The sequence below is a fragment of the Babylonia areolata genome, chromosome 3 (genome assembly GCF_041734735.1).
Source record: "Babylonia areolata isolate BAREFJ2019XMU chromosome 3, ASM4173473v1, whole genome shotgun sequence".
Taxonomy (NCBI): Eukaryota; Metazoa; Mollusca; class Gastropoda; order Neogastropoda; family Buccinidae; genus Babylonia; species Babylonia areolata.
The window spans coordinates 16,458,363-16,480,260 of record NC_134878.1 but is presented as its reverse complement, the minus strand read 5'-3'; the positions used below and the strand labels follow the sequence as shown (position 1 = coordinate 16,480,260).

The following is a 21,898-nucleotide window of genomic DNA, read 5'->3' as shown; positions in this document are numbered from 1 at the left end:
CGCGGGGTAATAGTATGAATCAGAACCACATCCATCTTATGCTTTTACTGATGCAGTCAAAACGCCGGGTAAGAAAGAGAGAAGGGGACACGTAACAGACATTTAATGTGATATTGAAATGATCAAACTTTCTCATTATTTCTGATATGTTTCATGTTAAATCCTGGATGACATTCAAAAACCCCAAGTTGAACTTGATGATGACAAAACTGAACTTCAACGAAGCTATGATTATTTCCTCTGCACGAATGTCCACATCTACTTCTTTATCTGCCTCTATTGTGGTTGGTCACGGTGCTGCCACAATTCAGTTTTCTAAATCAGCAAGGAACCTTGGAGTCATTCTTGACTCAAACCTTAGCATGCATGCTCAGGTAGTAAATCTCATACGCATAATCAATCAGTTGTGAACTTCGTCGCATCAACTCTATATATCCGTCAGTACCTTTCTGTTGAAACTTAGACTAAAACTTTTATTTTTGCTTTTGTGCTGCCACGAATTGACTACTGATTCTCTCCTCATAGGCTGTCCACATAATATTCTTCAGCGAATTCAAAAACTTCAAATTAATGCTGTCCGTCCGTCTGACTCTCAGAGTCCCACGTACAGATCACATATTTTCTCCTCACCTCCGCACTTTACATTGGCTCCTCATTGAAGCGAGAATTAAATACAAAGTTGCGTGTCTCTGCTATTCTGCTTTCCACTCTGCAGGTCCTACATATCTTTCTGATTTTATCAGTGTTTACACTCCCGCAAGAAATCTCCGTTCTACCTCTTCCTCGTGTCAACACAAGAACCTATGGCGAATGTTCTTTCTTCTTTCAAAAGTTGCTGCTCCTCACATATGGAACAACCTTCCTTATCATATCCATGCATCTGATTCTATTTCTGCTTTTCGCTCATCACTAAAAACTCGTCTTTTTTAAAACCTACCCACGAGCACTGGCACTCTCAGCTTCTTTGTTCTCCAACACCACCCATGTCAGCTCACTTTAGATGTATGTAGAGTGGGAGGGGGAGAGTATGTGTGGGAGTGGAGGGGGAAGGTTTGAGAAAGAGTGCTCATGAATGTTTTATGTAACTTGTAATGTCTTCCTATCATGCAAAGTGCCCTGAGCTATTAGAGAGAAAGGGCGCTGTGTAAATGTACATTATTATTATTATTTTGGTGAGTGGGTGGGTGGAACAGTCCGATAAAAGGGAACAACTAGAAATCCAATCCACTATTTCGGTGCGTCGCTCATTTCCATAAAGCAATTATCTTAATATAGCAGTACAAATAATTTCAAATAAATGTTATCATTCATATCGGCAGAAAAAAATACGAAGCATTCTTGTATACTATTAAATAAATATGAATGTTTGCATCTAAATCTGGTCTGAAATGTACCCAACGGAAATAGCCGATCCTGTGACGAAACAGACCGCCATTTTGAAGAAGGCAAGAGCTACAGATTGACGGTTCGATTTGCCATCTCATAAACGTAAATTGAGGCCAAGTTCTTCAAATTATGGAAGGGTAAGTATCTTTTTTATATTGAATTGATTGCAATCCATGCATTTTATCGCAGTATTTTTACGTATCCTCTTGCAACGTTTTTTTAAAAGAAGAATGCGTCATGCCAGTTCTTTGTTCGACGATGGCTGTGCATGAATTTGAAATGAACATAATTTGCTTCTGTCCGTGATTTAGGACACGCTGATATACGAATGTTACGCTTTTGGTTATTTTATGAATTTTACTAAATGCAGTTTATGAACTTTCGTCATTTGTGTTCTTTAATAATGAAATAAACAGTTTTCTGAGGAAATAGTCTGAAACACGTGACGGAAACTTCCACTTAATATGGCGCTTGATCATGGCGGCACGCTGACCCTGCTTGCACGCATCAGTGCCAGTTCGGGTTTGATTGATCGGCTGCCACTATTTCGCTTCTTCTGGCCGCTGTACTTTGAATGAACACCGTTTTTTGGTTTGTCAAAATCAACACTCCATCATCAAGCCTGGCGTTAAAACCTACTTTCCAAGTTGCCCTCCCCCCTACCCCGTCCTTTGTCTACAATTTTTCTCTTAAAAAAGAAAAAAGAAAAAGAAAGCTTATTATTATGCATTAACTGGACCAAAGAGCTTTTGTTATTATGTATTTTGTGTGTGTTATCACTGTGCTGTTTATATGTATGGGTCAGTCTCCAGAACTGGGGTCAGGTTATGTGACATGAAGTCAGAAAAATCAAACTGAATCTTATCATTTACTGTGGATGATAGTGGTTTTTCTTCTTCATTGTTTGTGGGCTGCAACTCACACACTCATATCAACATGAGTGGGTTTTTGGTGTCATATACTATACCATGTCAAACTGATGCAAACTAGGCCTATCGGTTTGCTTCTGCTTGGCCAAATTTCACGCAGCTAACAGTGAAGAGATGACCCATCTTGCCCTGTCCATAAAACTTTATACATAACATGGAAACCTTTCCCCACCATAGATGATTTTTTTTCTCTCCAGAATCACTGTAGGCATTCAGACTCATTTCCGTAATGATTCACTCCAATGTTTTATTTAAAATACTACTGTTCATTTTATTATGGATTGGTTTTTATTATGAAATGGGAACAGTATGATTTTTAGCACTTGACAGCAGTAATCCTTTATCTGATGAATTGTGATAAAAACACTGGACTCTCTGTATCTATTTATTCAGTCAGTGAACAGAAAACTGATTAGCTTTATCCTCACTGTTCAGATCAGTAATATTACAGTAAATCAAAATGTATTTAAAGTATTAAAACTGTGAAAGAAAACACGACAGAAAACAAAACAAGAACCCACACACCCAAATCCACCACCACTCGAATTAAAGAAGAAAAAAAAGGGGGGGAGGGGGGTGGGGGGGGGGGGGGGGAGCAGTATCAGACACAAAGTTAGGAAAACAAACTGAAATGTGCACATGAACATTCTAACAAACTGCAACACCAGCCCTGAAATAACAAACATAAGCACCATGACCAAAGGAACGAAGTAGCAATGTTGTTTCCAGCTGAAGTCTGTTCCTGAGCATCTGTAAAGATATTGAAATGGCAAAATAAAACGAAAAACAAAACGAAACAACAAACAAATTTCCGAAATTGCACAGTTGTGAGCTTTTGAATTGAAGAAGCAGTGGAAAACAAACCTTGGCCATGGTTTTGCACCAGTTTATATCTTAACAAAATTCCTAATTATTATTATATTTTTTTAAATCATAGTAAAGCAGAATGGAACACTTGACGTCATAGATCTTAAGCACTTCTGACCATGAAATGCATTAAAGTTAATTTTATGATCAGTTCCAAGTTGTTTTTTTCAGAACTTGTGAGATGAAAACATGGCTGTTCAATTTAAATAAAAAAAAATGATAATCTTGTAGAGACAGATATATCTAAGCTGCAACAATTTTTTCATTCCACACTTCATCTGTCACGTGAACTGATAAACTATTTAATGACAAAAAAATTCACCAGACAGCTCAAGCTAGCATCAAGATAATTAAAAGGAGTGATTTTCTACTTTGAACATTGTTGTTTGGAACTTTTGATGCAACAAGTCTTCAACTGAAAGTAGTCTTACGGTTACTGAACAACATGAGTTGACTTGTTTCGAAATGTTATGCCTGTATCCGAATATCACAGCATCTTGCCGTTTATCAGAAACGATGATTGTGTCTAAACTTAATCGGATAAGAGAAAAAAGGATTTATAAACAAACCATAACAACAATGAAAATAACATACACAGTTATATTTTCGAACAAAATATCAACCATTGGATGGAAATCAAAACATCAGAGATTTCTGATTACCAGATGTGCATTTCAAATGCTGTTGGAAACGACACTTTCTCCACCTTCCCTGACGCAGTGTTCAAACATACGAATGAAGGGTGTTTATCGAACCAATTTATGCTTTCCAGCGTGAATCCACACAATTTATGTGAAAATAGTTATGATTTTATTTATTTGTATATTTTTATTGGGAAGTTTACATGTACAGACGTAACAGAAAAGCGGAACCCAAAAGTAATGTGCAACTTTGATTCCATTTATTTTGTTGAACGCCGCTTTTACCTGGAAATTAGTTTATGTGCTGTCATAGATGTGGTGATCACATTTTACAAGTGAAGAATGTGTAGAGTATTCATGTGCTTGCCTTTGAATGAAATACTACTGTTGTGTACATCTGTCATGTGGGTCTTTTGGGTGATATTTCAAACTTAATATACCATTTTTATTGATGATACTTATTGATAAATGTTTTATTAGAACAAGACAGATACAGATCATATCTATATGGACATGATCTTGATAAGGTGTGTACTTTTTTGTTTCTAACTCCTTCGTTTTTAGACACATTGCCATGTCACAAAATGGTGCCAAAATTTTGGATGTTTTTTTTTTTTACTTTCATTACCTAAAATAAAGACACAAGAACAAAACATTCACTCAAAATTGTTACAGATATTTCTTTATGCAGTTACAATCCTTGTAACTTTCAAAAGATTTTAATGATAATATAAACACATGTGTATATTGAATCACAATTCAAAATGTTTTGTTTGCAACAAGAAGCTTATTCATGCCACTAACTTGACTAAAGCTGGGTTGATTAAATTGTTTGCCATTTTGAAAGCATCTGAATGTCTGAGATGAGTAGATGTTATCCTGGAATGATCATATCAAACCATGTCAGGTCTTGATTAGCCTAGGTTCCCATTTTGCTCCTCATGAATAGTTAAAGCAGATATATCAACTGATCAAGCTTTCCAGTTGGTATGTATTGAAAAACCATAATCTAATTTAGATAGTAATAATAGAGGTAGGAAAATTCCTGCCATGACAAGCACAGATATATTTGTTGTTGGGCACTTTCAGTTTGGTTCCTGAAGTCAAGATTGGATGGAAAGTTCTGTTATGGGGCACTGAAGAGGTTAAGAAATCAGCAGGAATCAAGAGTCATGAATTTGATAAGTTTTGCCTCTTGAATTTTTCCTCTTTTTTGTTTGTTTGTAACATTAGTGTGGAAACCAAGAGTAAATGTATATGTATGGATGTTGTTTTTTCCTTTGTTTCAGAGACTACTTTGGTGCTGGAACAAAGGTATGTAATTTACATTTATCAGATGTGTGAAAGGTGTTACACTATTCTGCTATTTACAAAGAAGAAAAAGTATCTTGCCAAATCTGCGTAAGCAGTGATGTCGGTGTCTTCTTGAGCCTTTCAACAAGACATTAACTTGGTGGTGGTTTCACATGGAAGAAGGCTTGCAGCCAGCCAACCATATACCAAGCAGCTTTTGCATCACATGATCAGATGATGCAAGATGGGAATGGCATGGAATCTGGATGTAACATACCTGCTTATCGACGGAATTTTGGCATTTTTTTTCACTATGGTTTTCGTTCATATGATCAAATGTAACTGTGATAAAGAAAAAGAAAAAAAAAAGAAAAGAAAAAAAAGTGGTCATATTTCCCGTTTTCAATATTCCAAACTTTGCTATTTTGGTTATGTGAGAGAGGTAGCTGATAACAGCTACAAAGAATTGAAAGATCTCAAACATCTAACTTTGATCCCAGCTGCAAAATCAAACGAGACATGAAAACTACTAATGTAATGGCACATTCTGGGATGTGCAACATGGAAAGATACCATGTGGCATGGACAGAAAAAAGACGAAACTCAGGGGAAGCATGAACAAAGAATGATTGCAAGTTAATCATATTCATAATGTATGACTGCAAGTTAATCATGTGTGGCAATCACCAGTTTTATGTCATTTGGCTGCTGCATTTCACACTTTCACATGCTGAGCAGATGATGGCAAGAGCAAAGGCAGTGTTTGTAGAACTGATTGTCAAGGTGAATTTATGTCACCATGTGATGGTGTGGGCAATCTTTTACCAGGATGCTTAAAAGTGGGACAGTGAATAGTGGGGAAGCTTAAATAAGAAAGTGAAATACTAAAACTGTAAAAGCATAGCAGGTGAGGGTCTGGAGTACATTAATTTGGAAATGGACTGTGCATAGGGTAGTCTTCTAGTGGTACCGTACACATTTTATTTTTTGTTGTTTTGGAACTGGGGTTCAGATTTTGTGGGAGGCAGGTCTGGTGTAGCAACTAACAATTTGAATGGCTAGGGTCAAGAGGAAAATTAAAATGTAGGCTTGACTTGAAGCTTGTCACAGCTAAAACTGCAGCAGTGAAAGTTAATTTTTAAAAAATCAATTTAATGACTAAGTCTTTGGGTTAGAATTATATATATATATATATATATATAATTTTTTTTTTTTTTTTTTTATTTTTTTTTTTTACATGATGAGTGATATGTTGTGATACTAAAACAATGGTTCATCAGAATAATGAGACCAAATTTTCTGTTGTATGTTTCACTTAGGAAAAACAAATAAAACTGCACGCATGAAAAAAATACCAAAAAATGGGTGGCGCTGTAGTGTAGCGACACGCTCTCCCTGGGGAGAGCAGCCCGAATTTCACACAGGGAAATCTGTTGTGATAAAAAGAGAAATACAAATACTTTCATAGTTAAAGTATTTTAATCAGTTAATGTATGCATGGTATCTTAATCAGTTAATGTATGCATGGGCACAAGCATAGCTTTGTGAATACAAAAACATTAATGCATTTTAATGTTTGATGCATTTAATGCATGAGTGTTTTGAAAATGTTGTTAAATGTATTTAACCATTGCTTTCACTTTTTTGTTGTTTGTTACTCCCTGTAAGTTTTAAAATAAATCTCTTGAATTATTCTGTGTTCAGATTTATTTGCTTTAAAGCTGGATGAATTGTTGAACTTCAAAAATAAGACTATCTATGTTCAGACTTTTTTGTGTTAGATTTATTTGCCCCAAAGCTGGATGAATTGTGGAACTTCAAAAGTAAGACAAATCGTGTCTAACTGATTGTGACAATGTAGCCTGTATTGAATGAAATTTGAATATTAATTGGAGAAAGTGGTTGAGTTAATACTTTTTCTGTTGTGGAGGAGTGTGTGTCTGATTTTGTTAGTTCATTGACAAAACAGCAACATCAACAACAAAATGGAAAGAAAAACCCTTTCAAGAACAAAGGTGTCTTCCAGTTCAGCTTGTAGAGAACTGAGAAGACAGCCTTTTCTTTAAATGATGTGCTCTCTGGTAATGGCCAAAGTGCTTTAATCATAGAGAATGGCTTGCTATAGAAATGGCAAAGGTTCTGTCAGCTTACAAAGCAGAAGGTATCAGCAGTGTTTGCTGACATTCTCCTTTAAATTTGGTACTTTGTGCTGTGCCATCATGATTGATCAAATAAATTGCTTTGGATCAGAACTGAATGGTTGCAGCAACGTTTCAATGGAATGTTAAAAAAAAAAAAATGACAACTGCATTTCTTCTTGAAATGAACTGAATACCATTATTTTCTAGTTTCTATAGATTTAAACATTTTTTCTTGCAAAGCTGTGTTCTCAGATTTTTCGTTATATTTTATGTAAAATCTGTTTTTGTGTTTTTAATATGTGTAATTTTTACTGTAAATGAGACTATTGAGAGCTTTAAAAGCTTTTAAATGGGATCACTTTCATTGAGAAAGTGTAGAGCTTTCTGTAAATGTAACTGCAAGCTTGTAAGATTAAGATTTGACATGGGCTTTTCACAATTGGATTAATATTTAGTTGTGTGGAATTTTCAGTGCTTTTCGTTTGCTGATAGTAATACTTTGTCGAAAGATGGGAGTATAGAATAATCACAAGGTCACAACTCATGACTAGTGCTTGATTTATTCAGTCACAAATACAGCTGTGGAAATTTTAATCTGTAGCACTGTGAGGGAATTTATGATAAATGGCTTGTACAGAGTAAAAAGTGTTCTTTAGGTCCTAAGTTCTTTTACAGCTGATGTCAACTAAATTATATATTTAACCACTTGTACTCACTGCTGCAGTTAAAGGGGAGAGTTAGAATTTCAAATTAATCTAAAGCAAGCCATGTCAACCACATAGATGCCACTTTGCCAGCCACTGACTGAGATACTGTGTATGTTCAGCTAGCAGTAGCACACAGAAAGCCCAACTCTAAGAAGAATAGTGGACATGGGTTTGTTACATTGTGTCAAGACAACAAGAACAACTGAACTATGAGACCCACACCAAGTGGAATGTGGTAGACATCTTTGTGTGAAAACATTGGCAGGTAGTGGAAAAAGTGCAGTCTATGGTCAGAGTCTTGGGAAGATGGTGGTGGGGCAAGTCTAGTTCAGTAGTTGGCTACCACCTGAACTATGTGAGGAATGCGGTGTGCCACATTACATTCCTTGCTGCTTGAGTGCCTTCACATAGATTGCCGGCCTTCACCAGTCAGCTTCTGGTAACTTGCTCTGTGCTTCAGCACAACTTCTGTTTGTTGGGATTCATGTATTCTCAGCACTGATAGTACAACAGTTGAACTGTTGTGTGGGGAACTAAAAGCTGTATGGAATTTGTGTCTTACGGGACCTAACATCTGCTTGGATTAAATCTCATTTGGATGTGTATTGTTTTTTTGTGTGGCCACTTGCATCCATAACTGGTCAGGCTGTTAAGGTGAGTTGTGCTTGTGTAGCATTGGTGTAGCTTAAGTATATTTGGAAAAGGAAGCAGTATTTTTTAGTGTTTGATAGTCATTAACAAGGTACTGATATTTTATAAAGCATGAGGAATATGGATGGCAGTGCGGGAGTGACTAATCAGTAAAAATTACTATAAAATATATTTATCATAGTGAATACTAGAGTATTCATGTAGTGATATCATTTTTCATCTGTTGTAATATTATTGATTGTTAAAGCAGCCCCTTCTCTAACTTGTCAAGCATAACTAAAAGGCTGAAAATAACTAAAAGGCTGGAAATAAATTGATTTGATAATGAGTTCATGAATGATTATTGCTTTAGATTCCTCATCTGCTAATTTTATGCCCTCCAGCCATTCCAGCAAATGCCACAATGATTACAACTTAATTTTGCAAATAAGATAGAGCATGAAGTAAGTTAACATGCACTATCACTGAATCAGTTGTGTTTTTTACTTAAAAAACAAAAACAAAAAAAAACATGCCTTGTGGTTTTATTCCACAAGATTTCACTGGAAACCTGTCCAGCGTAGCTTGCTAGACGAATTACAAGACTGATTTTTAGCTTCTCTAAGAACCTTAATTAGTGTGAATTAGTGTCTGTTGAGCTTATTTGATCCAGTAAACTTTAATTCCCTTTCCGCCGGCTTCTTGTGTTGGAAGCTGTTAACACATTTACCCTCTCGCTTGAGACGGATATATATATTTTCCACATCTCTCTCCCTCTCCTCCTCCCCCCCTTCTCTCCCACATCTTGTTTTGGTCTTGTCATGCACTGGAATATTCTGAAAACACATTGAATGCTACTTTGACAATTAAATCACTTAGCAGACTTCATTTCTACACTGGCAAGACACTAGCTCTTAAAAACAAACAGCTGGAGGGAAAAAATCAATACTGCATGCCCTGATTGCAGTTGAGACTGCAGCAACTGAGAAGCTAGCTAGCTGGCTGGCTTGCTGGCAGTCTTGGCAAGCATCTGCCTGTCAACAGGTGAATGGGTTGGTTTTTGCTTCCATCCCATTTCCCAGTTGTTATGGTGATAATAGTGAATGCCTGTGTGTCAAAGAATGATAGGTTTGTTGAGATCTGGATAGATAGCAGTATGGGATATGTTGAGTGTACAAGGCGTGCGTGCGTGTGCACTCATTTGAGTGAGCATGTATGTGTGCATATGCAATCTGCTTCGAAAGAAAAAAAATCTTTGTTTCTGAGTGACACCACAACAGTATAAACTGTACATTTGTGCTGCTCTGCAGCATTTCATCTGACCAGGGCGTGAAAGTTGTTTCCTGCCATTTGAAATAGACGTTTTTTTTTTCCTCCATCAGAATCAGCAGTGTTGAGCAGTTACAAGCATTGTCTTAAAGACTTCCCTTAGGCTGAATAAAGATAGTTCTTGCACACACCCAAAGGCAGATCTTGTGTCACATGATGTGAGCATTCCGCTGTAGATGTTGGAGAGATTGTGTCCACATTTTCTGTTCAGAGATGATTTGTGTGTATTTTCTCCCAGTCTAAGATTTTTTCATGAGGGGGTTGGTTTCTGTAGCCACACTTACAGTTGTTATTTTTAGTTTAGTGTTCAAATTTATATGTGTCATACTGCAGTCAGTTGGCATACTGCCATTGCTTGTTTGAATTGTATTTATTCCTGGTTTATTTTGGTCTGAACTGTTGGCAGAGTTTTTGTTCTATTCAGCAATATTCTTTTTGTTAATCAGTGTTTGAAAGTATCTTGTGAACATAATGGAAACATGCCTGAGTACATGCTTTTAATTACAGTGATGCATGAACTTCCTTGCACACGGTGACCACTCTTTCAATTGTCATCTCTCTCTCTCTCTCACGCTCTCTCACACACACACACACACATACACACTGAGTTCCACTTTTTTTTATTTCCCCTCCCTCTTTGTAGGTCAGTTGGGCTATGAACCACACACACACACACACACACACACACAAAGGTGGTGGTGAGGGAGAAGATTACAGCAGATTGTATGTTGAATGATAAAAACTGAGCATGGGCTGTTCATACAGTGGAAGAGATCCCTGATAGTGCTTAGGTATTGATAGTTTTTATTTTATTTTATTAAATTTTTTTTTTTTTTTACCAACAATAGTAGAAAAGTTTTGTTCACTATCTTTTAATCTTTACCTCGCTGGCTGATGTTGGACAAGAGAAAACTATTGATTATCTGGTTGGGCCTCACCAGCTTGCTTTGTAACCTGTATGTGATCGAGGTTGTAGCATACACAGTAGGTAGACACAAGTGTCAGCATGTCACACAACACAGGAATGTGTCACCAGGCCTGTTTGACAACTTTCTGAGTACTTTCATGCTCTGCTCAGCCAGCCAGCTTAGCTGTTAGAATCCACTAGAGGCAAAAACAACACACCACCTTGTGGTACTAGTAGTACATTGGGAAAACTAAAAGCTCAGGTTTGCCAGTCTGCGTTTCTTCCTGTATACGCCTGGTTGATTTGTTGCTTCTGGCCAGCTTGCTGCTGTGTGCTTTTGAAAGAGAGTAGGGTGAGATTTTTCTTTCTCTCTACAAAGGTGAAAAGAGGTAAAAGAGGGTTTTTCTTTTGTTGCAATTGTAGGTCTGTGCGAGTTAGTGAGTTGTGTTGCAGTTGCATTTATACTTACTGATTTGTTACCATCAGCTTTGTTACTTCATTTCACTCAATTTGGTATTGTGCAAGTTCCGACAACTTTATAGGTTTATAATCTTCATGTCATTAGGCGAGTGTATGAGAGGACATTGGGAAGAACTTTGTTTGATAGCTTTCTGCTTGTGTGGTCCATGATAAAGCGATGACACAGCCCTTCTGGTTCATATATGTGTCTCTTTCAACAGTTGCTTGATACAATTGATTGTCTGTTTTTGATTCTGCTGCTTTTTGTCTACTAAAGGATTTGATTGTGGTGCTTTCTTATTGGGTTTTGTTAGAGAGAGGGGGGAGGTTAGGGGTGGGATGGGGTTAAAAGAGATTGATATGTTTCCTGAATTGATAACTTAACATCTTAAAATGAAAGTCAGTACTGACTTGTCTTTTTGCACTATCTGAATATGTAATTTTGACATTCCCCTTTGCACTCCTCTACGCTCTGCACTACTCTTCTACCCTCTGCAAAAGTTCTTAGACTTTTTTTTAGAGTAATGATTTGATTTTACTTTGTATAATTTGTATTGTAAAATCATAAATGATAAATAAATGTGAAATAAGTCTGCTGTGGACAGTATCTCTGTTGGCAGTAAGGAATGCCTTGCATGATGTATCAGGCAACTGAGGTACTGTGATTTTTCACATTGTATTGATTTTGTTGACACTGTGCATGTTTAGTTTTCCATGTTCTGGGTTACTGCCTTAATATTTATGTAAAGCTGTACTTTTTGCGCAAGGTAGAATGATCTTTAGAGAGAAAGAACATGAAGGAAAATGTGTGTGTAAATATCAATAATACTTGTTACTACTGTTAATAGGGTTCAGTGTCAGATCAAGTTTGAACATAGACCAGTAACAGTGTAAGTATTGTAATTAGTTATTCTGTTACTGTGCACCTAGGAATATAATCTTTCTTTCCACTAATTCCAGACTGAGTTTGGTTGTTATTGTTTGCTTTGCCTTTTTGAATTTCATAGGGTTTTTTTTTGGTTTTTTTAAATTATCATTATGGAATGTTTCCTTCTCTCTCTTTATTTATTATTCATTTATAATAAAATATATATACTGTAAATGTATTTTTACATCAAAATTCTCCATGCTAACTTATGTCGGGACTGCACATGCTTTGTGGCAAAGCGTGGTAGAAATCCGAGTTAGAATATAAAACAAAAAACTGATATCCTTAAGAAAAGATCATTATCATACTCTGACTCTTTTTGATATTTTGAATTGTAATATGCAGGCAACAACAACAACATCAACAACAACAAAAATGCAAAAGAAAAATGTAAAAGCAGACTGTACATAAAGGTGTGCATGTATTGCATAATACATAGTCATGTACATTGATGCAGTTTTTGATACATTTGATGCTCAGGCTTAATTTTTCCTGCAGTATCATCAGTGGTCAAAACTTGGATATTTGCAGCTGTTTATTGCATTTAACCAGAAGAGGAAATCAAATACTGAAGTGCAAAAAAGTAAACTCCACAATATGGAATGAGTTATCATTAAACCAGCTTGGCTTTCTTTTCGCAATGTTGTTTTCCACAGTGCATTATCATGTAAAAAGAAAAATTCTGTTACAGCGTGGATCTGACGAGCTGATGTCAAGGGTCACCAACGGAACAGGGATCGGCCAGCTTCAGGGTGAAATGAATGATGCAAAAAAAGTAAGTATCATCATGTTTGATCTGATCAAGAAGGATGATGATATTCTTGCTGGTGTAATTCGGAATTTTTATTGCAAAATTCTTTTAAGTGCTGTACAGAGGTAAGACTAGTGTAGTGGGAATTCATTTTATACAAACTGCTACAACTTATTTACCATGGCATGGTAAAGAAACTATGTTATTAATGGTTAGAATGAATGCAGAGTGGAACTGATTTATAAAATATAGAGATGCTTTTTGTGTTTTTCTTTTCTTATTTCTTTATTAATTGCAGTCCTGCAGTTGCTTTGTAAGAGATGAAGATTATTATCATTTAAAAAAAAAAAAAAAAAAAAGAAAGAAAGAAAGAAAAAAAGTTGTCTTATTTCTTTTGAAGAAAAGTTATGAAATGCTAGCATATGAGTGAAGTACTCTACAAGGATAGTGGGTGGGGGGGGTCGTGAAAGGTTGTTTTTTTGTTGTTTTTTTATAATAATTTTTCTGTATAATTAATTACAGACACAGATGTACACACCTACCTTTGCTCACAAACTCCCCCCCCCCCCCCGCTCCCCACCACCACCACAACCACACTTTTTGTTTTTTGTTTATTTTCTAACCTTTATTTTTATTTTTACTACAGGTCAAGCTTGATGGGGGTGCCAACCCACCATCTCGTGTTGTTCACATCCGCAGTCTGCCCCATGAGGTTGCTGAGACGGATGTTGTCCAGCTGGGGATGCCTTTTGGCAAGATGACAAATGTCCTTGTTTTGAAACAGAAAAACCAGGTTGGTTTGGATTTTACCGTGTCTGTATGAGACCTATATTTTAGGATACATATTCCCTGTGAGGGATGTGGGTATAAAGGCTGAGTGTATTGTGTACTGGACTTATCCTGAGACTGTAATGTCCATTGTTGATATGTAGGGTTGGGATTTTTTCACTCTCTGGCAAAGGAATACAAACATACCAAGATTGAAGGGAGAGTCCGTGCAGATGGTTTTGTGTGACCAGCATAAAGACCAAAAGCAGATTTAAATATTTTGATACTGGTCTCATGATTGTGTTATTTATGCGCTTTCCTTGTTCTGTTTACTCTTACAGTATGCCATGTTGATGTGATTAAAGCCTGAATGACTGTACTTTAATGACCTGTGACAGAACATAGCCTGTTGTCATGTGAGCCACCTTAAAATGCAATATTTACACTAAATTCCAACCACAGTAATAGAAAGCGACTCAGACAGTGACAGATATAATAGTTGCAGAGCTCTGTTAGTGGCTTTTTCAGATGGAATATTTGAGGGGGAAAAACATTTACTTTTATGTTTGGTTATTTCAGGCTTTCCTGGAGTTTGCTGAAGAAAGTGCTGCTGTAAATATGGTGTCCTACTACTCATCCAACTTGGCTCAGGTTCGCCTCAAGACTTGCTACGTGCAGTTTTCTAACCACAAGGAGCTCAAGACAGACTCCTCACACTCTTTCCAGGTAAGCCTTCTTTGTTTTTCAAAAAATGCTTAGTTCTCTGTATGTGAGCTGGTGTGAAGTCCTGCTTTTTCAATATTTGAGAAATGTGTGAGTGTGAAAGGCTAGTCCAGAACTTGAAGGAGCAAAGGCATACACTGAATTGGCTTCACAACTGGGATGGGTTTTTGCTTGTTGAGTTTTATTATTTTCAGCAGAAAGAAAGAAAAAAATGGAATAGGGCATGGGTGAACTGAAGAAAGAAATGAGGAACTTTCAGTAGTGCACAACTTAGTGTATTTGAAATTGTTCCATTGCATTTTTAAAGAAAGAAAAAGAGGTGTGTATGTTTATTTCTGCAAGCAGCATAGATTGACAACAATGACACTTTCAGAAAGTCAGTTGTGGAAGTTCATGAAGAATCTGATTTTGGAGACTGACTGTACAGTCATTGATTTTATGATGGACAAAGTCAGAAGACTAAGTTGAGATTTTTCTTTCTCTGGAAATATCTTCACCTGTGTTTCTTTGCTTATGTATGTGTTTTTGTTTGTCTTTTGTGTGTGTGTGTATTTAGTTGAGTTGTATTTATCCAAAGAACTGTGATTGTGCATGTATTACACTATGGCATACTTTTAAGTCTGTGTATCCAGATCAAGAGTTAGATCTTCATATTGTTTGATTGGCATTAAAAACAGGCAAGTAAACCTCAGTATAAGATCTGATAAGCTTAGTGTATGGTAATGCACTCTGTTGGAATTTACCCTAGGTCTTTCGGCAAATATCAGCGATAATAGCAAGGGCATACTTTGTCTCCATTTGTGATGGGGGGATGGGTTGAAATTGTTAAGACAACGAAAACAAATTATTACAAAATATTTAGTTGATCAGGGGGACCAGATCATTGAAACAGTCCAGAGGTGCCAACCGTTACAGATCTACACTAGATATTCTTATGTAAAGAATTATATTTTAAAAAAAAAAAAGAAAAAAAAAAAAGAAGAAGAAGAATAAAAAAGAAGCTTTAATGAAAAATAGTTTAGAGGAGGTGTTTTTCAATGATAATTCTTCATATGTCAATTATAGATGAGGAGCAATGATTTTTTTGTTTTTTTTTCTTCTTCTTCTTCTTCTTAGTGTCGGGCAAAGCCACTAAATGTGGTTTGATTCCAAGGGAATGTAACCAACACAACTATGTCAGTTCTAAGAAAACTGTTGAGTTGATGTATTTCTGTGAAAAGCGATATCAAAGAAATTCAGTCATCTTTGATAGAAATATTGTAACTTTAAAAGTGCAAAGTTCAGAAGCATTGTCAAAGTATGAAAAGTGTACCACAACTAATTTTGACTTCATCGATATTGGAGGATTCACAATTTTTACTGGCTTTCTTTTTATATTTATTTAATTTTTCATTTGAAGAAAAGTTATGCAAAAGGGCATGTTGATTACTGCAAAATTCATAAACCAGTACTTTATAAATACTTAACAGTTATATATTGTAGGCTGCTTTTCAATAGTATAAAGACAAACCAAGCTTTGTGAAGAATGCAGAGAAGGGAAAAAGACAATACTGGACATAGGAATATCGATACTTCGGGTTGGCATCTCTGAGAATCTAGCATCAGGACTCTTCTTGGGTCGAGTAATCTACATTCTCAAGTTAGTCAGTTTCGCAACAGAGTACCAATGCTCAAGCTGCACTTCAGGCTGCCACTGTGGTACAGGGAGGCAGCTCTGATGACCAGCAGCAGAATACCATCCTGCGGGTGATTGTGGACAATGTGGGCTACCCTGTGACGCTGGAGGTCTTGCACCAGGTGAGTTCTTTTTTTCAGGTTGTTCGAAAGTTTTCAGTGAGTTTCACGCCTAAAAGAAACAACAACAAAAAACAAAAGAAAAAACAAGGTGTAATCTAAATGGTTGGAGATCTGTGTATTGTAGATAGGCAGTGCTGTAGCAAAGTGAAATACATCATACTGCCACATAATGACAGTTCAGTTGCTAAAAAAAAAATATTGCTTTTGGAAAAATGTACTTGGGGGGGGGAGGGGGGGGGGGGGAGAACCTGCAGAGTTCTCATTAGTAATTGTACCTGTCCACATGCCCAGAGAAACGGTGTACAAAAAAAACAAAAAACAGTGGAACTGCCTCGAAGTATTGTATCAGTTAATTTGAGAAGTTTTTTTAATCACCAAATGGAGAGGACAGAACTGTCAGGATCTGCTGCTTTTAATGGTTGAGTCTTTCCTTAGTGTGAAACCAGAGACTAAAACTCGGATGATTATTTCAAGAATGAAAGCAGTACTGATTGTTTTGGTTATAGACATTGTAATCTTCCGTGTGGATGACATGCAGAAAAGCTGAGCACTCATTCCAGTTTTGTTTTGGCCTTTTATTGTATTTTTGTTTTCTTCCAGACTTTTTCCTTTTCAATAACTGGTCCACTTTAATTCCAAATTCAGCTAGCTAAAAAAAGAAAAAAACTGGTTGGGGGTGGGGGGTGGGGGTGAATCTGTTGCTAGTGAAGTGTGTCAGAGATGTTTTATTTCCTTGTATTTGGCAGTGTTAAGAAATGGCTTCCTTTTTCTGATCACAGAAAGGATGTTCCATGTCCATTCATATACCTTTATGAGATATGTACACACAGCATCAGAAATGGAAGACTTCCAAACCTAAAAAGCATTCGTTCAGGAGTGGATAATACCTCTCATTCCAGAACATGATGCAAATAGAACAGACAAAACAAAGCAAGTGTACTTGTGGTATATTTCATGATCAGTATTGTTTTGTTTTGCTTGGATGCATGTTTTGTTTGCTTTTGTTTTCTTCCTAGGGGTTGGGTATCAACATTCAAAATTAATCCTTGAAGTATGGCAGATAAATAAGAGAGCTTAAGATGAGTGCATGTTTTGTGGTTTGGTGCTTCTGAAGCAGATGATGATGGCAAAACATGGATCATCTAAGTCTGATAAAGTTCCTGAAGACAATTGTTTTGTCTGATGCTTCTTTCTTCCTCCTGCCACCCCTGAGAAAAATCATTTCACAAGGCATTTATGTCAGTTACCTTTTTGAATGAATATTCCACAGGCAGAAAATAAAACTTGAACTCAGAATCACCCACTGCTGCCCCTCCTTGTGATTCAGGAATATGGAAACTTAATTTTTTTAATTCTGGTGCTCTTTTTTTTTTGTGTGTGTGTGTGCTTTGTACTTGTTTTCAGATGTCCCAAGATGAGTGGTATTCAAGGTGATGTCTGTTTTTTTGTTGTTTTTTTGTGAAAAGAGTAGTGAAAGAGATATGTATATACAGAGTTGTGGAAGGTATCACAAGTTTCATAATTTCATTACAAAAGTAGGGATGTGGGAGTGGTATTGATGTTTTCAATTATGTCCTGAAAATAGAAACTTTACACCCTCATTCATTATTAACATAGTTTACCAAGCTGGTGTTTTGTAAAGAATGCGTATATATTTTAAAAGGGGGAAGAGGGGTAGGGGGGTGACTCTACCTTCTCAGCCATCACAACCATTGAAATATTAGAAAGTTGCAGATTTTTTTCTGTAAATTTTTCAGACCAAGAGCGAACACTGTGTGTGTGTGTGTGTTTGTGTTTGTTTGATGCCTGTAAATAGTTCTGTAACTGTAGGTAGGTAGTATGATTGTTCTCAGCTTGACCAATTTGTTTCATATTAGCATAGATCATTAACTCAATGAACACAGTGCCCGAGCAATGCAAGGGCATGGAGAATCGTTTAAGTAAAACGGTTTCCATGTTCCTACATACACACAATCAAAAGGAAATGGAAATAACTTCTACAGTATATCGGACAAGTGTGGATGAAGAACGGATGTAAGTATATTTTCTTGTTTCTTGTGATATCCTCGGTGTCCCTTGTTAGGGATATGCACCGTATGAATCAATTGTTGTAAGCTGCATGGAGTGTCTGAAATTTTATTTTTTATTGATGACATTGTTTCTTTCAGCTCTTCACCAGATATGGAAAAGTCCTCAAGATCATCACTTTCACTAAAAACAGTGAGTACAGTTTTACCTGGTTTGGTTTTAGATGTATGCATTGGGTTATGATTGCTGAATGAGAGAATGTATGAAAAAATAGTTGTTTTTTTTACTGAAGGAAAGAAAGATTCATGTTTGGAGAGAAATTGAATTACCATATTGAATTTTTCAGGGAGTTTACATATATATATTTTAAATTAAAAAAAAGATTTTTTATGAAGAATTCTTAACTGAAGGAAAGAAAGATTTGTGTTTCGTTGAAAGAAATTAAAGTACCGTAAAGTTCGGTCTATTGAGCACACTGGCATATAAGCCGCACCCACTGAATTTTGGAAAAAATTGAACTTAATACATACATAAGCCGCACCGGTTTATAAGCCGCACTTATTTCCGGTACCGGAACACATACTGATACTACAGAAAATCTGTCGATAATGTAGGTTATGAAATAAACACAAGCGGGAACAACATAAAGAAAAGCAAGCGAAAATACTACTAGTGCCACAAAAATAATGATAAATAAACACAACGAAAGTAAGATCCATAATTTAGGGATAGTCACATTTATTCAACGTCGTCCTGCTCACTGAATCCACTAAAATCTTCGTCTTCAGTGTCCAAGTTGAAGAGAACCAGCACAGCTTCCTCCACCATCTTGTCACTGACTTCAGCCTTGCTTTCACTTCATGAACATGAAGGTGTAGGTCGCTGCTGGTTCATCGCTTGCACTGTCGTCTGCTAGGTTGATCGCCTTCAATTTGAAGGCTGCATCATAGGCATAACGTCGCGTTTTTGACATGATGAGGGTGTACGCTTGAGCAGAGTAGAACTGAATGCTGATCTGAAGGCTTTAATGTGTGCGGATTTGATTTATATAACGCGAACAGTTTGCACACTATCCTGAAGCTCATCCAAAAATTCATGGACAGAAATCGTGATTTTGGTGAGTTGAAGGACAGCTAAGAATAGAAGAGAACGTGACACTCCCGAGATCGTTAAAATATGCAAATATGCCGCATTATTGTATAAGCCGCAGAGGTTGAAGCTGGGGTAAAAAGTCGCGGCTTATAGACCGAAATTTATGGTACCTTATTTCAGATGTTCAGGGAGTTGACTGATTTAATGTAATTTAAAAAGAGAGAATTGATTTTTTTTTTGTGGCACTTGTTGATTCTTTAAAAAAAAAAAAGAAGAAGAAGAAGAAAAAAGAAAAAAATCAGTAAGAAAATGAATCAAGTAAAGCAAGGTTAGCATTTATTTTTGACATTGTGATAAAGGTTTTCATAGCTATTTGAAGTTAAGATTTTCTGCAATAGTTGTTGACACATTGATTGGCAGATTCCAAATTTTGCCTGCTGTTGATCTCTAAGATTTATACATGGATGCATGAACATGAGTATTTCTTTCTGCAGACACTTTCCAAGCTCTCATCCAGTTTGCTGACACAGTGACTGCAACGACTGCAAAAGTGGTAAGGATGAATTGTTTCATTCTTCTTCAGTATATGGAGTGCACAGGTTTCATACAGGTTTCAAAGGTTTTAAGACTTAAATAACAAATATTAAAAATAAAAAAAAATATTGATATGCCTTTTTTGTTTTTAAGTCCTTGAAAGTCTGTAAAAATGACAGTGTTGTTACAGTTTAAAAAAAGAAAGAAAGAAAAGGTCTCTTTGGTCCCAAGACATGGATAAGATTAAAATTGATAAAAGCATAGGTAAAGTCCTATCAAGATTTTGCTCTGTATTTATCCTACAACAAAATCAGACGTTGGTCTACTTTTAATTTGGGGGGGGAAAAAATCCCTCCAAAAAGTCCCCCCAAAAAACCTATAAGAGGGTGGTGGGTATATTTAACACTTCCAGTTTGTCACTGCTGTTATAACTTTGTGTGTTATGTGTCATTTCACCTATTCACTTACGGAACTATTTGTGATTTTTGCAAAATAATCACCAACCTCTTTAAAAAGAACAACATTAAAGTTAAAAGTATGCTTAATAGTATGTAAAAGTATATCCTTGAAAGATAATGGAGAGTATGATTATCATAAGTTCATTGTTGACAGGATGAGATAACTTTCAATCAGGGGAAGATAAGTCAAGATTAAAAAAAAAGAAAAACAAACCAACCCACTACCACAAAATTGGGAGGGGGTGGGGATTCAAGTCTATTTTATGGGTGGGAAATGGTGCTAAAATATTAACAGATGTATTAGACACAACAACCAAGTGCAAGTATGTTGTTTTCACCAGTATCATGTTGTTTGAAACATAAAAAAAATAAGTTGATAGACTGTAGATAATGCAGTAACCTTGCACAGCGAATATATCTGCTGTCAGAAGTGAAAGGTTGAATGTAGTTGAGACAGCTATGTTCTGCAATTTGATATGGCTTTATGTTTCCACAGTCTCTGGACAACCAGAACATCTACAATGGGTGCAACACTCTGAAGATCGACTACTCCAAACTGACCAACCTCAATGTCAAGTACAACAATGACAAAAGTCGTGATTTCACACGCCCTGACTTGCCATCTGGAGATCCTAGTCTGGACCAGGCTATGATGGGAGGTGGGTGATTTTCACGGTCTTGTTTTTCTTGTTGGTTCCATATTTGTTGTCTCTTCCTTTTCCCTCCCACCTGTTCACTTCCTCCATTCCCATGGTGAGTGGAAAGGTATGTGAGGTACATTTTTTGTGAATAATAAGCCCTTGGATCAGATGTTTCCATCCCCAGTCTGATCACTGGCCCCGATGTGCAAGTCCTTGGTTCCCCTTTCTTGCTGTGCACAGTGCCATTTGATGTTAAAGGAAATGATCTTTTTATTATGAACAGGTTGATACATGTGCTCGATGCAAAGAATGAATTTGGACTTAACCTGAGGGCATTGAGATCTATTTTGTCAGTATTTTAATTATGTGACCAGATTTTTTTAAGAGCAGTGAAGAAAGATAAGACAGTTATTGATTTACTCTCATTACTCTTAATCTCTATTGGGGTAGGTGGTAAAGGATTGTTGAATGTGCCATTACAAATAAAAGCAGAAAAATTGATAGCTGCAAGACAACATTTGATGGCATCATCATCATAGAAAGGATGGTTTCAGTTGACTTATGTAATTCCATGCCTTCAGCCAATGCCTTTATCCCAAGACCATGTTCATAGATGCTGCTTCTACAGTCCTAACATTAAAAAGATCTTCTTTCTCCAGATCTTGGGGATTATACTTGCCTTTGACAGTGCAACAAAATGATAAAATAATGCATATATAAGTTTCTGTTTATTTTTTTTATTCCCAAATGTGAAATGAAAGTATAATACCATCAGCTGAACATTTTATTCTTGTTATAGTTTCTGCATTCTATATTTTGCACTAATATTCCCATCATAGTAACTGGAAACGTTTCAGAACAGTGTCACAGGTAATTGATACACTGCTGT

The 21,898-nt window shown here is 36.4% G+C and overlaps 1 protein-coding gene across 4 annotated transcripts in view; it reads left to right on the top strand.

Annotated features, from left to right (window-relative positions):
- Positions 1 to 1,417: 1,417 nt before the first annotated feature.
- LOC143279773 (polypyrimidine tract-binding protein 1-like) overlaps positions 1,418 to 21,898 on the top strand; it is a 39,658-nt gene continuing 19,177 nt past the window's right edge. For 2 of the 4 annotated variants that reach the window (XM_076583914.1, XM_076583913.1), the window contains exons 1-9: positions 1,418 to 1,523; positions 5,113 to 5,137; positions 12,909 to 12,992; positions 13,615 to 13,761; positions 14,316 to 14,462; positions 16,119 to 16,256; positions 18,425 to 18,476; positions 19,871 to 19,929; positions 20,865 to 21,027. In XM_076583914.1, the coding sequence (XP_076440029.1) occupies positions 1,516 to 1,523; positions 5,113 to 5,137; positions 12,909 to 12,992; positions 13,615 to 13,761; positions 14,316 to 14,462; positions 16,119 to 16,256; positions 18,425 to 18,476; positions 19,871 to 19,929; positions 20,865 to 21,027 (823 nt within the window). In that variant the 5' untranslated portion in view covers positions 1,418 to 1,515. The remainder of the gene's footprint in view (positions 1,524 to 5,112; positions 5,138 to 12,908; positions 12,993 to 13,614; positions 13,762 to 14,315; positions 14,463 to 16,118; positions 16,257 to 18,424; positions 18,477 to 19,870; positions 19,930 to 20,864; positions 21,028 to 21,898) is intronic. The other 2 variants (XM_076583916.1, XM_076583915.1) reach the window with 2 other exon arrangements.